Source organism: Etheostoma cragini, chromosome 22 (assembly GCF_013103735.1).
Source record: "Etheostoma cragini isolate CJK2018 chromosome 22, CSU_Ecrag_1.0, whole genome shotgun sequence".
NCBI lineage: Eukaryota > Metazoa > Chordata > Actinopteri > Perciformes > Percidae > Etheostoma > Etheostoma cragini.
The window spans coordinates 4,397,296-4,410,352 of NC_048428.1; the positions used below are offsets into that span (position 1 = coordinate 4,397,296).

Below are 13,057 nucleotides of genomic sequence, written 5' to 3' on the forward strand. Positions count from 1 at the left end.
TTAATTGAATCCACTTGAATGCATCTCCTTGGCTTCATGATGATCAGTCAGCCTTCTGTCTATTACTTTGCAGGTAGTACACAAGTTGCGGAAGTTAATTCCATCTAGTTTAAAAGAAAAAGCACATTCACTACATTTTCCTAGATTTAATCCTAGGCTTTAATTCCATTTAAAAAAATGCCATGGGGGCCAGCTCAGAAAAGAACTGAATAAAAGAGTCTGAAATTAACAGATTTTGTGAATTTAGAATGCATCTGCCTACTGCTGCTGGATCATGACCAGTTTAATTCATCACAATTCATCCCAAGTAAAAGAAAACAAGCTTTTATGAATGAATTTTTTCCATCCATCCATCTTTGTCTGCTTATCCTGTATCAGGTCGCGGGGGGGAGCAGCTCCAGCAGGGGACCCCAAACGTCCCTTTACCGAGCCACATTAACCAGCTCAGACTGGAGGATCCCAAGGCGTTCCCAGGCTAGGTTGGAGATATAATCTCTCCACCTAGTCCTGGGTCTTCCCCGAGGCTTCCTCCCAGCTGGATGTGCCTGGAACACCTCCCTAAGGAGGCGCCCAGGAGGTATCCTTACCAGATGCCCGAACCACCTCAATTGGCTCCTTTCGATGCAAAGGAGCAGCGGCTCCACTCTCTGCTCCTCATGAATGACTGAGTTTCTCACCCTATCTCTAAGGGAGACCCCAGCCACCCTCCTGAGGCAACCCATTTCGTCCGCTGGTACCCTGTATCGTTCTTCTGGTCATGACCCAGCCTCCATGACCATAGGGGAGGGTAGGAACAAACACTGACCGGTAGATCGAGAGCTTTGCCTACTGGCTCAGCTCTCTTTTCATCACAACGGTTTGATAAATTTAATGTAATACCGCACCCGCTGCGGCGATTCTGCGACCAATCTCCTGCTCCACATTCCTTCGCAAACAAGACCCCAATGGTTTGAAATTTGAAATCCTTTACTTAAGGCTTGTTTAATGGAGCGCACGCTGCTGAAATAAGTTTAGTTTTTTTTCTTGGTTCTTGAACCATACTCCTGAATGAATTTGTTGTAGTTATAAAATAAATTATTTTGCTTTGACTAAAGGATGGCTGGACATTCAATCAACAGCAGCCAGACAAGTATTACGACAGGTCTTTTGATAAGGTTCAGAACTGATATAACACATGACACATGAGGGGGCGTGTTTGTGTGATGCTAATTTAACCCGGCCCACGCAGCAGGTGGGAGAGAAAAAAAGGAGAAGCTGGAGGCTTCCAGTGGCTAGACACATGAGAGCTGCAACCCCAAGCTGAAACAAAGACGCTGTTTGTTTTCCCCACAACGTGAAATTTTATGAATACAACTTTTAATACCTGAACTACAAAACAGAGAGCAGGATTGCGGAGTCGTGATGCCGATAGACAACACTGAAAAGCCTTTTCTTTACTCACTTCCTATGGCTTGAACACCAAACCCAGCAGACTCTGGCTCTCGAACGAGAATTGAAACAGCGGCTTTATATTCCACCACCTGAAGCGTGTGTGAAGCCAATCCTCGCTCTGGTAAAGAGGCCTATTTTCCGGAAAGTCCCGGGGCCTTTCAACAGCCGGGCAGGAAGTGAAACAGCAACATCATCCAGTGGAGGGTAAGGTAGATACCAACTTAATAACGACGTGATTGTCAAGTAGGCTACTTGTAGAGACAATAAAAATCTGGCAAGAAACAAAATGACGGCGCATCCTGAATGCAGCACAGTGGAAAATCAGGGGTTAGGTAGGAAATATATACACTCGTCCAGGCAAGCTTAGTCACATTCTCACGATAAATGCACACATGCAGGGAGAGGAAATTGCACAGTCCAGTCACTGTTTGGAGGCTGAAGTGAAAAGAGCCCTGTTGTGAGTTAAACCATATAATGTGTGTAAATGCATTGAAAAAAACTGGGAAGTTAGAAAAAAATACCTAACCCTCTGAGACCAAAGGTCATTTTTACAACTCATTTTCCGTCTGGTTTTAGTTTCTAAAAATACTTGTAAAATATCAACCCTGTTGTCTAGAGTCAATCCATGAACATCATTTTTTTCCGGACAAACTGGGCTATTAGAATAACTGTGCTGCAGTTATTTCACTTAAATGTTAAAAAAGGTTGTAGACCATAAAGACAAATAAATAAATAAAATGGAATATGAATCTCACAGATATGTATTGATATCACAGAGCAGCAAAAGCTAAGCCAATCTCCTCTCACAAACACTTCTCATATGTCTTGGGAAGAAAAGTCCAGATGCTTTTGCCCTCATGACATTCACTTATGCCAATAATAAAAATAATAATAAACATAAACATAATGAACATCATAACTCATTTAAAGGACAAACCATTTAGATTTCTTCAAAAAAGGCCCAAATGTATGCATCATTCTCTATGAAACGGTAATAGACAATCTTTGATCACATTAGACTATTCTGACATAGAGTGATTTATCTTTACCACTATACACTATCTTTGTTCTGGCTTGGATGCCCATATAAGGCATAATGTGTGATGGACCCGCCTTCCTATTGGTTGAAAAAATGTCAACACACTCTTGCAAAGCTTCATGGGAGATTTACGCAAGACAATAGCACGGAGCTAGCGGCAGAAATGACCAAAAACGTGATAAAATATAGACATCAAGTGGATAAATCTTGGATTAAGAGTTGGGATTTATTGCTCAACAACCCTGAAAAAGGCCAGGTTTCAGGTTGGATAGAAAATCACCTGTAAAGGCTAGAAAGACACCAAAAATCGGTAAATTTCTTACTTTTATGCTTATTAAATGATTGCAATATGAATCAGAGGTGCCGTTTTGGGTTGTCTACAAACCTTTCGGCCTATGATGGTAACAGACTGATAATTCCCTTCTCTGTTCAAGGTATAGTAACCTCAAGGGTTTTAGAATAAAGTGTTATGATATAATATTGCCAGTAAACAGACAGTAAAGATTAATGTTCTCTCCAAATGCTAATGAAAAGAGTCTCTAAGCTAACTAGCTACTGTTAGCTCTCCTCCCCTCACAAGAAGCATGCGCTTGCTTCAATGTTACAGCGTTTTTGAGATGCTTTGTGAGTCTAATGTGTTCATGTAACTCAGTGTTGCCAATAGACAGAACTGTGCAGATACACATGGGACAGTGAATGAGGATTTCTTTTGCATGCATGTATGAATCTTTTCCAGATATTTCCCCAAAGGCTTCCTGTATCCTTATTGCATCACACCTCCCATATGTTTTTTCCATCTGCTCGTCCCTTCATCCCTCCCTCCATCATTTCATTTCTCTACAGCAAACAAATGGGCTCAACATGGCTGAAGCCGCCCTGGATTCAACAATAGAGCCATTTAACCCATTTGTGCCTAAAGATTATATTTAGTATGATAGACCAAAAGACAAATCACACTCCAAAAGTCTAAATCAGGATTCTTTCTCTTTTTAAGAGAAATAAATGTTAACATTGTGTTTTTTAAATGTCTTCACTATGATTTTTTTACACTGCATATGTGTGCATATCTTGGCTAATCACCTTGGTATGAGTTCATAGATACCATTATGCTCTTTGTAATTTCTGATATGCAGTCATTTCCTTCAATGTTATCATACTAGTTTTGGGCACTGGGACACAAGGTCTTTTTTTCTAATATATAATGAAACATTTAGAAGATTGTAGCAGCCTTAGCACCCTAACCTTTTTACTGATTTAAATGTACTGTATGTGTACTGTGCACATAGTTTTTTAAATATGTTTTACCTATTTATCACTGAAAATCAGGCCATGGTGCAGACCAAAAAGTACAAAACTTCCAGAGTTGGAGGAGTGTCATAATACCATGAAAGGCAGACCAAATTCAAATTGTGCAAATCCAAACACAAATAAAATCCTTGAAAGAGTAAAAAAAAAAGTCTCTGTGACCTTCACATTTCAAAACACATTATGTTTGTGTTGCGTGACAAACCAATGAGTCATTCTTTGATTTTCAAAGAAGAGAAAAGCAGACAGGCATCTGAATCATAATTTTCAATATGGAGAAGCATAGCTGTGGCTTTTTCACTGAGATATTGCAAAGTCGGCTGTCGGTTCTGTCTGTCAATCTCTCTGACACCAGAGCAGTCAATCATATTCCATAACCCTCCATTGTCTTTTTAAGTTAATAAATGCCCTAAAACCTTGGCATATGTTTTTTTGTCACGTTTTGACCATGAAAAGATCCAAACGAAAAAATAACTGGATGTATTCTTATACTGTGTAAAGATTATGTGAGTGTCCCAAGCCTGATATATCTTCTTCCTCTGTGCCACAGCTTTCTATTGTTATCCAAAAACTACAGTGTTAAAACACATCAACAAGCCTATGTTGCATTGGGTGAAATGTTCCTTCATTACCATGAACCCACACACACACACACACACACACACACACACACACACACACACACACACACACACAAACCCCAAATACTCACTTGAGCATCAAATGTTGATTAATTTATCTATGAAAATAGTCCTTAACAAAAGTACAATTACCTCCTGTTTGAGTAATGTTTTTTAAAAACTATAGTGGCTATTTCAGTAAATTACTGAGCCTTTTCTAAAAATGTAATTAAATAATTGTTTCTATCATTTTCAAACTACAACTGATTTTGTTTTAAACACACTTTTTTTTTTAATTCTTAACAATTGTTTAAGCTAATTTAGAACATTAGCAACGTTGTACACCCTTTAGAGGCTCAAAACGAGATATTAAAGGTCCCCAGCTGGAGTTAGGCAACCCCCAACCATCTACGTTAATATTTGCCTTACAATCCTTGGCGTGGTGAATTAAGGACCAAACAAAAAACCCTGTAATGTTAGTCAGTTTGTAACACAACAGCTCAAAAGTGAATGTGAAGATCAGTTTCTGAACAGATTGGACCCCTGTTCTTTAGTACCACTGCTAATAAAACAGTCTACAGCTCCCAGAACAGGTTTGTCCACAGTACATTGTCTAGTCATGCCCTTCCCAGCTGCTTATAAAACACATACGCTAGCGTGCCCACTCTAGGTTCGCAGCAGTGGTAAATGCATAAGTTAAGCCAAAACATATTGATGGCCACCCTGGTCGCTGGCCGCACTATATTTCTTAAACCCCACCCCCTCCATGTTAGCAGATGGGACATGGGCCAAACTAAGAAGTTACAGTTCACGTCAAATACATTTTCTCAAAGATGGTTTTCCGTCATTTTAGGTAGTTCTTATTACGCTGAAGTATGTGTAAGTGTTCATATTTCTGACGATTCTGATTTTTTATTTTTTATTAGATATTGGATTCCATAAAATGTGTTAACGTCATGATTGACAGATGGGATATACTTGTACTTGGTCAGGAGGGTGAATCAGCCTGACTGCAGCTAGACCGCCAGATCACTACTGTGAAGAGTCTAGTTCTAAAAATTACAAGGTGGCTTCACTTTTGTATAGTGGGAGGAAGCGGAGACGCATCATCCATCTCTTTTTACAGTCTATGGTTCAGAAGGTAAATGAGCTTTTCTGATGAATCTTCCATTTCAGACCATTTTTGCTTCCTTTCAACAATAAAAATATGATATGATTTTTAACTGCAAAAAGAAAAGATTAATCGGGATTCAATTGGATGTTAAAGCTTTACGAGTTCAAGATGAACCAATGATTCCGAAAACAGCCATTTGTAGTTTTGGTCTTTTCATGCAATCAGTAAGGATTTTACAATGTCAAATTCTTTATCAAATTTTTTTTTTTTAAGAATTATGTCAAATGCTTTAAGCTAGTTGGCTGGTCTGGAAGTAAAACCTCTATTTGTTTTGGGAGATGGGTCAATGCGAAACTGGGTGGACAAGCACACAAGAAGCTCGGTCCAGACTAGTTTAATGATAGCCAGACAGATTATTTTAAGAGGATTGATGAATGAGGGGGTGCCGTCAATTCAGGAGTAGGGTGGTTGTCATATAAACGGTTTGCCAGATTGGATGTCTATACTAGAAAATGGGGACGGTACCTGAGTTTTCTGGAGGGCTCCTAGGAAGTTCTATGCTGGGGAGAAATGCAAATGATGGGCTTACGGTGCTATAATTTATACATATGTTTATTTGGTTTAGGGAATATTGTGGTTTCTGTTTCATCTTTTCTTAATTCTTGTGTTGGTGGTTGGTGATGTTGGGGGGGGGGGATGTTCCTGTTGCAAGTTGCATGTTTTTTGTATGTTAAAAAAATATTACAAATGTTATCACAAAAACAAATGTGACACTGGTGCAGTGCAACACAAGGCCAATGTTCCAGCAGCACAAGGCATTCCTTGGAAGCCTTCTTTCCATGACTGATGATTGAAGTGGAGCCTGACAGCGAGTGGTCCACAGTCCACTAGTTGAAAATGAAAGCAGCAGGCTCTATTATGTGTAGGTGCATGCTCACACACAAACACAGCCTCCTGTGGGGAAATCATATTTACCGCAAACCATTTGGAAACATTATGATTATTACAGACGTGTGTGCACATAAGGGGGGGCGACAGGGCTGATGAGAGCAGTTACCAGGACTATGCCTGGTGCATCATATCGACTCTTGATGCAGTTATCTCAGCGAGAGTGTTGGAGGAGGCTGCACAAGCTGCAGTTACGCAGTGATGGAGGGGCGGAGAGGCAGACAGTAAGGTCACTCAGAGAGCACGGCAGCCAAATGGATTTTATGCTTCCTTGCTGTTACACCCACTGGATTTATCAACTCACTTGTTAAGAGAGGTAAAGCTTGCAGTGGCTTGAGTGCAGTTTGGTCAAAGTGCGCCGGTGGATGTTTTATGTAATGGTCATTTGTATTCTGACCTGAAGCCCAAGGCTGATCCCTATTTCCGCTGCCGGGCTTGGGAGAGGGCAGCTTTGCATCATGTCCGCTTACCTTTCCTTAATTCATCTCACTTCTACAGACACATCACACCATCTTTTACCATATCCCAGGTCAGGTGAATCCAGGTTTGAATCCAGCAGCCTAGCCATTTACGCACTCCAGGCGGTATTTCAGGAACGAAAATGCAGTATGAATTTTTAAGCAGTCCACATATGCGTTGAGTCTCTAGCAACATCTCTGATTCTTTTTTGCCTCAGGTTGATCCAGCTTTAAAATTCATACTGTCAAAATTTATCTTTTTTGATATTCCAGATACACAAAGATTTTTCTCCACCCACAAAAAGCATTACATTGATTCTTAGCTATTTTGTATGTATTTATTCTTAAACTACGTAGGAATAAAGATACACGCCTTAAAACTCTGAGCAGTGGTCGAGAGGATCAGAACAGTTACCTTCACAGATGAAACCCCGCTGTTCTCTGTTGTTTCCTTATATCCAAACTTAATCCCACACCAAATAGAATTACCAGTGGACAGGGTTGCAAAGATTTACTCAATAAATTATGGCAAACAATAGTGGTCGGATTAGCTGGATAAAAAAGGGAGATCAGCCCTGGGAAGAATTGAATCCACCTCTTGAAAATAATAGGGATTTAGGGTTTGAAAGCAAAAGGGAAATTCACAACTGAATTTTTAAATTGAAAAACATGGAAATGGGGCTCTTTGTCCACAAAGTGTGACATAGCCGTCGGTTATTATAATTACCTAGGAGGTTGTGTTCTGTTCTTTCTATGCTTTCTGATCTATGATGAAGGTAAAGGCAGCAAAGCAGAAATTCAAAGCCTCAGGTTATGCTTATTTAGTGTTAGTGTATGTATTATTCCACCAGTAAAAGCCCATCATGTTGTTGCCTCTGTCTTAAAGTTATGATATTACAAAAGTAACTACAGACTACAGATATGTGGTTGGATTAGGAGGTGGTGTTAATTTGGATGGGTGACATCCAGCCTTGGTGATTTACATCATCAGAAGTAACTATGTATTTAACTATATAACTATATAATTTGTAGGCTTCAAGTCAGCTGTGAAACTGTCTTACAGTTACATGGTAGTGTGACAAAAAATTAAACACAGAAGACAAAAGATAACAATAATGATATAATTTTGTTTTTGCCTTCCGGTCAGTCAGTTATAGAATTAGATTTAGCATCACAGAAAAGGATTTAGCTTTTTTTTTTGATCACAATGAATAAAATGCATAAATGAAAAGAAGCTAATTCAGGCAGAGTTTGTTGCTGCACTCACATGGCATATTGTTCTAACAGCAACATATTTCTATGAACCTTTCTTATTTTGGCAGTGCAATTAACCCTTGCATTTTGTTGACTTTGGCTTTACTTTTGCAACCCCCTGGGATGTCCTCAGAGTCAATGCAAGGGGTCCACCAAATAATTGTTTTAATACTTTTTCCATCAAAACTCAAAAAGACATATTAACACAAATCCAACATACTATTAGCAAAGATAAATCAGCCTATTGGTAAAAAACAACCACAACCAAAACAACATTAAAGATACGCTTATGTATCGATACATGGGGGCTTATGGATTCACTGTGCCATCAACATGTATGTTTTACATTAAAACATGATGATATATGAATATGTAAATAGTAGCTTATTATTGTAGGGCACCATAATAAGTAATGCGTATAAGCTTTAGGCCACACTATATGTTATTTTAGGCTCAGTTTAATATGCAACTTTATTTTATACAATATATGTAGTGGGGGGTCCCTGCTCGTCTCTTTTTCAGGTTAAGGGAGCTTGGCCTAAAAAATGTTGAAGACAGATATAGGGAACAAGCAAACGAGATTTTGGACACTCACTGAAAACACACTGTTGCATGACGTGAGTCAGGAGATGCGCCTGCTGTTTGAGTGACGAAGGCGGCCACACCCAGCAGGATATAGACAAACTAAAACAAAAACACTTCTAATACGTTGTTGAAACAAACCGAGCACCCAGGAGGATAGGAACATGTTCTATATATGTTGCATGTTACATTTCCACTGTTTAGAAACAAATGTCCGCTCCATTTTTCTTTCTGAGTTTTTGCGGCAACTTCTGCTTCTTCCTCTCTTCCGGGAAAACGCGGCCGCGTTGCACTGTGATATACAGGAGTTAAATGTACATCATATGAACATTAAAAATAGCAGTGCATTGTGGGTATTTTATAGTGGACTACATAGTGAAGGAAATTAACCACGGAGAATTCAAACACAACAACAAAATTTCCATGATAGGAAACGGTTTCCTAAACAGATTATGAGTCTGCTCACTCTAAGGGCATATTCTACATGTACATACATTCTAATTCACATACTTATCTCTATGAACTATTGAAAACAAAATATATTAAATTATCATACTTTCTTACTTAGACTGACTTGGTGTTGGTGTTAGTTTGGGTTATGAAACACAAGATAGGGAAGAAGAAGAAGAAAAAAAAAGATTTGTTTCAGATTCAGTTTATTTCTGACTTTTACGTACTTCTTGGTTTTTCTTTGGAAGGAATGAAAGAATGAAATGAACGAATGAACGAAAGTAATATATCTGTTGCCAAATACTTTCCAGTGTATTACTATTATATACAGTTACTGTATATCCAATCTAATGATAATATAACTAATAACTACTACTATAGTATAAGTTATCTACCACTAGAGGCACTCACAGCAGATTATGGTTAGGAAAGATCTTAGACTTGTTTAAGTTATAAGAAAATCAACCATGTCTTGAAGCATAAGATGATGTGTTTACTTTATCAATAATTATGCCAAATAATGATTGCCTGATCATTGCCAGTGGACATATTTGCAGGCAGTAATTGAATTTCCTTCAAAAACATGTTTGACAAAACATCTTAATAGTATACAAACAGAATTTTGAGGAGTCAAACTAAAGAGGTTGTAAGACACTGATCTATACAGTTAGTGGAATTACTGCTTAATATACAACAGTTGTGTGAATTGTCTTTTTTGTGAAATGCATATCTGAACCTGGATCACTGTTTTCCAGGTGGTTACAAAAACAGACTTTGAACATCCAAATGAAGTGGACTGCATACTGGATGTGCAAAGACAAGATTCTCCCGGATGTGTATGACACACAGCACCTCTAATTTTAGTCCTCATCCAGCTCATTACTGTCATCTTTTGTCATCAGTTGTTTTCAAAAATATATCCTGCATAAAAAATGATAGAAGAATGGCTTCGCCTGTCAATGCAACAAGCTTCAAAGATGCTTTTAAAATGAAAGACATGCTATATAAGCCCTCCAGCAGACTACTTCACCTGCTCATAGCTTTTCAAATCTCATCCTTCACATTACATTCTGCTGTGTCTTTTGAGAGGTACTTTTCAGCCTTTGTGTGATTATAATCCGAAATACCACATATTCTCACTTATGTTTAGGACTTTTGCCAAATTGAAGATGCAGTTTTGTTTTATAGGAGCATACTTTTTCGGGGACAAGTGTACCCAATGTTGCCTTATTTTGTACTGCAGCCAAAATGCCATATAGAGTGATGACCCATTGCCTCCACAGCAATCTGCTTATGTTCTATAACAAATAGAAAATGTTAAGCTCACACTCATGCTCCAACATCACTCTGCTCTTCTCTTTGTATCTTTACTGTATCTTTACTGTATGACTTGAATCACAATAGTAGCAAATCCCGTCAGCAACATGAATCCTCTTTGTCACGGAGGTGTGAATATTTTGTTTCCATCTCTCTGTGTTTGTGCATAATTATGAACTGGCAGCGTGTCATTTATAATCTGAGAAGAGAATCATTAACCACTTGGTGTGGAAGCTGGAGCCAAACAGCAGCCTTTTCTATTGACGTGTGTGTGTGTGTGTGTGTGTGTGTGTGTGTGTGTGTTTCTTTCTTTCTTTCTTTCTTTCTTTCTTTCCTTCTCTAATCTATGTCCAGTGCAGAAATGAGCACAAACGTTACAACATGGAAAAGATTTTCCTCCAATACAAACGAGACTTTGGGAATACATCACAAATTGATCATGCTATTTTCTTATGTTCTTCAGCATGTACAACTCTCCTTGTAGCGAACTGTTCATTACTGTCAACTAAGAGAATTCTGAGAATCCTCAGTCCCAATCTTTCCCCCAAGCTCCATGGAAACCTTGGTTTGGTCACCAAAAACAAAACGTGAGTGGTTGATTGAGTAAATTAGTCTGAAACAAATTTGATATGATGTAGCTAGAAAATCTATCATTTGTTTTAGGTCCATTTTTCCTGTGGCATACCTCAAAAGATTTGAGTGATCAGAAGGGTTCATTACTGTTTATTTCTTGAAAATAACTGAATGTCACATGTTATGTCACATATGATATGTCATATTTTATAACTGTCTACAAGGTCATTTTTGCATTCCTGTCTGAATTTGGTTTCCACCCATTGGAATAGCGTTTCCCATGGATTATTACATTATTTAGCTGACGCTTTTAGCCAAAGCAAGCAGCTTACAACTGCTATATGTACGTCAGGCACGCCTCTGGAGTAACTAGGGGTTAAGCGTCTTGCTCAGGGACACATTTGTTGCTGTATCGCTGTGGGAATTGAACCCAGTTCTCCAACACCAAAGGCATGTGTCATATCTACTGCACCACCCATGCTCCCACAGTCAAGTTATATTTACGTACTGCAGATTTCTGTTTCAGTTATCGGTAAATGTATATATGTTTTTCTTTGTGGTATAACTGATAAGCCTTAAATTAAATGTTAAAAAATAAATAAAAATAAAGGTTGAACAACAAGGATTCTAGCAAAGGACAAAAATAGCATGATTTCACAGTATAGCCATTTGTAAAGTTGAGAACTGATGCTGGGTGGTTGGGGGTCGGAGATAAAGTATCCACCCACCCATACACGATGCTTGCTTTCCTTCTGCTTCGCAATTTCAATGGAAAACTGTTTGGTTTTCTCGGCGTTGCTCTTTTCATGTCATTCTTTCGAGGATCCAACAACTCTTACTTTTCACGCATGCAGCTTATATTTGCATACATATTTGCATTTTCAAACATTGCACTCATTTCCTCTAAATTTCTAGGAGACCAGCTGCTTTACAAGCAGCATCTCTGACACAGCCTTGACTCTGTTCCAATTCAAACTGCAACACTGCAGGACACACACACACACACACACACACACACACACACACACACACACAGCGGCTTTCATTTCAAACAGCCTTCCATGATAAGAAATGTGGGTAACAATGAGATGTCTGCATCAATAGCCCACTTCAGCCCAACATCCAAGAGTCACGTGGGATCAAACCCACATCAAAGCCTGGCCGATGCCACTATGAATGCCCAGCAACAATGGAACAATAATTAAATCATTAAAAACCACATGGATATCAAACCACCCCCCGTCACACACACATCTCTCTCGCTCCTGCTTTGTCACAGAAATAGAAAGAGCAGTGTTTCATGTCTGTCATGACAATACACCAACTCTTCCCAATCTTGACATGCAGCAACCTGCCATACATTGTGTAAGCAAGTCATTTCCTTCCATGTTAATGCAGTAAACACATTAATGTAGAAGCTCTCATCACCGAAACATTCATTATTTGGGGCGACGGATGCTGTCATAGCCAGCAGTAATGCAACAGCAATGATTCACAATGTCAAAGTGCCTCCAATGCACTGTTTAATGAAGCAATATACAAGAATATGCTTTGACCGTATTGATTCAGACACTTTTTTTTATCCATTCATGAATAGTCAGGCTCAATTACTTCACTTATCATGTAATTAATATCCAGAACAAGCTCATTTTTTCCTCAGTAGTCCTTGATTAATGTTCTTATTTTTTGTTCTTGAGGGGACTGCTTCCTGCTCAGTGCCTGGAGGGATTATTTTAAATATTTCAGAGAAAGAAACTCAAAAAATGTAAAAAGTAAAATTAAAACAATTGAACTTTGAAAAAAATGTAAGAGTAAAAAAATTAAATTACATTCTTTTTCAAAAGTATTTAGGTTAACATTTTTGGGAGAATTGATTGACTGACACTATCTTGTTAAAATGAGTCTGCCTCAGTTAAAATGAAAATACACCAAAACATATGAGGGGGGTTTAGCGTTCAAGATAAAT

At 38.6% G+C, this 13,057-nt stretch overlaps 1 protein-coding gene across 2 annotated transcripts in view; it reads right to left on the minus strand.

Moving 5' to 3' along the window:
* The window catches only part of vstm2a (V-set and transmembrane domain containing 2A), a 103,101-nt gene that overhangs the window by 88,082 nt on the left and 1,962 nt on the right, over positions 1-13,057 (minus strand). The window contains exon 3 of one of the 2 annotated variants that reach the window (XM_034862199.1): positions 10,398-10,499. The exons of the other annotated variant lie outside the window; for it this stretch is intronic. Within the exon in view, the coding sequence (XP_034718090.1) occupies positions 10,398-10,499 (102 nt within the window). The remainder of the gene's footprint in view (positions 1-10,397; positions 10,500-13,057) is intronic. 2 annotated transcript variants of the gene reach the window in all.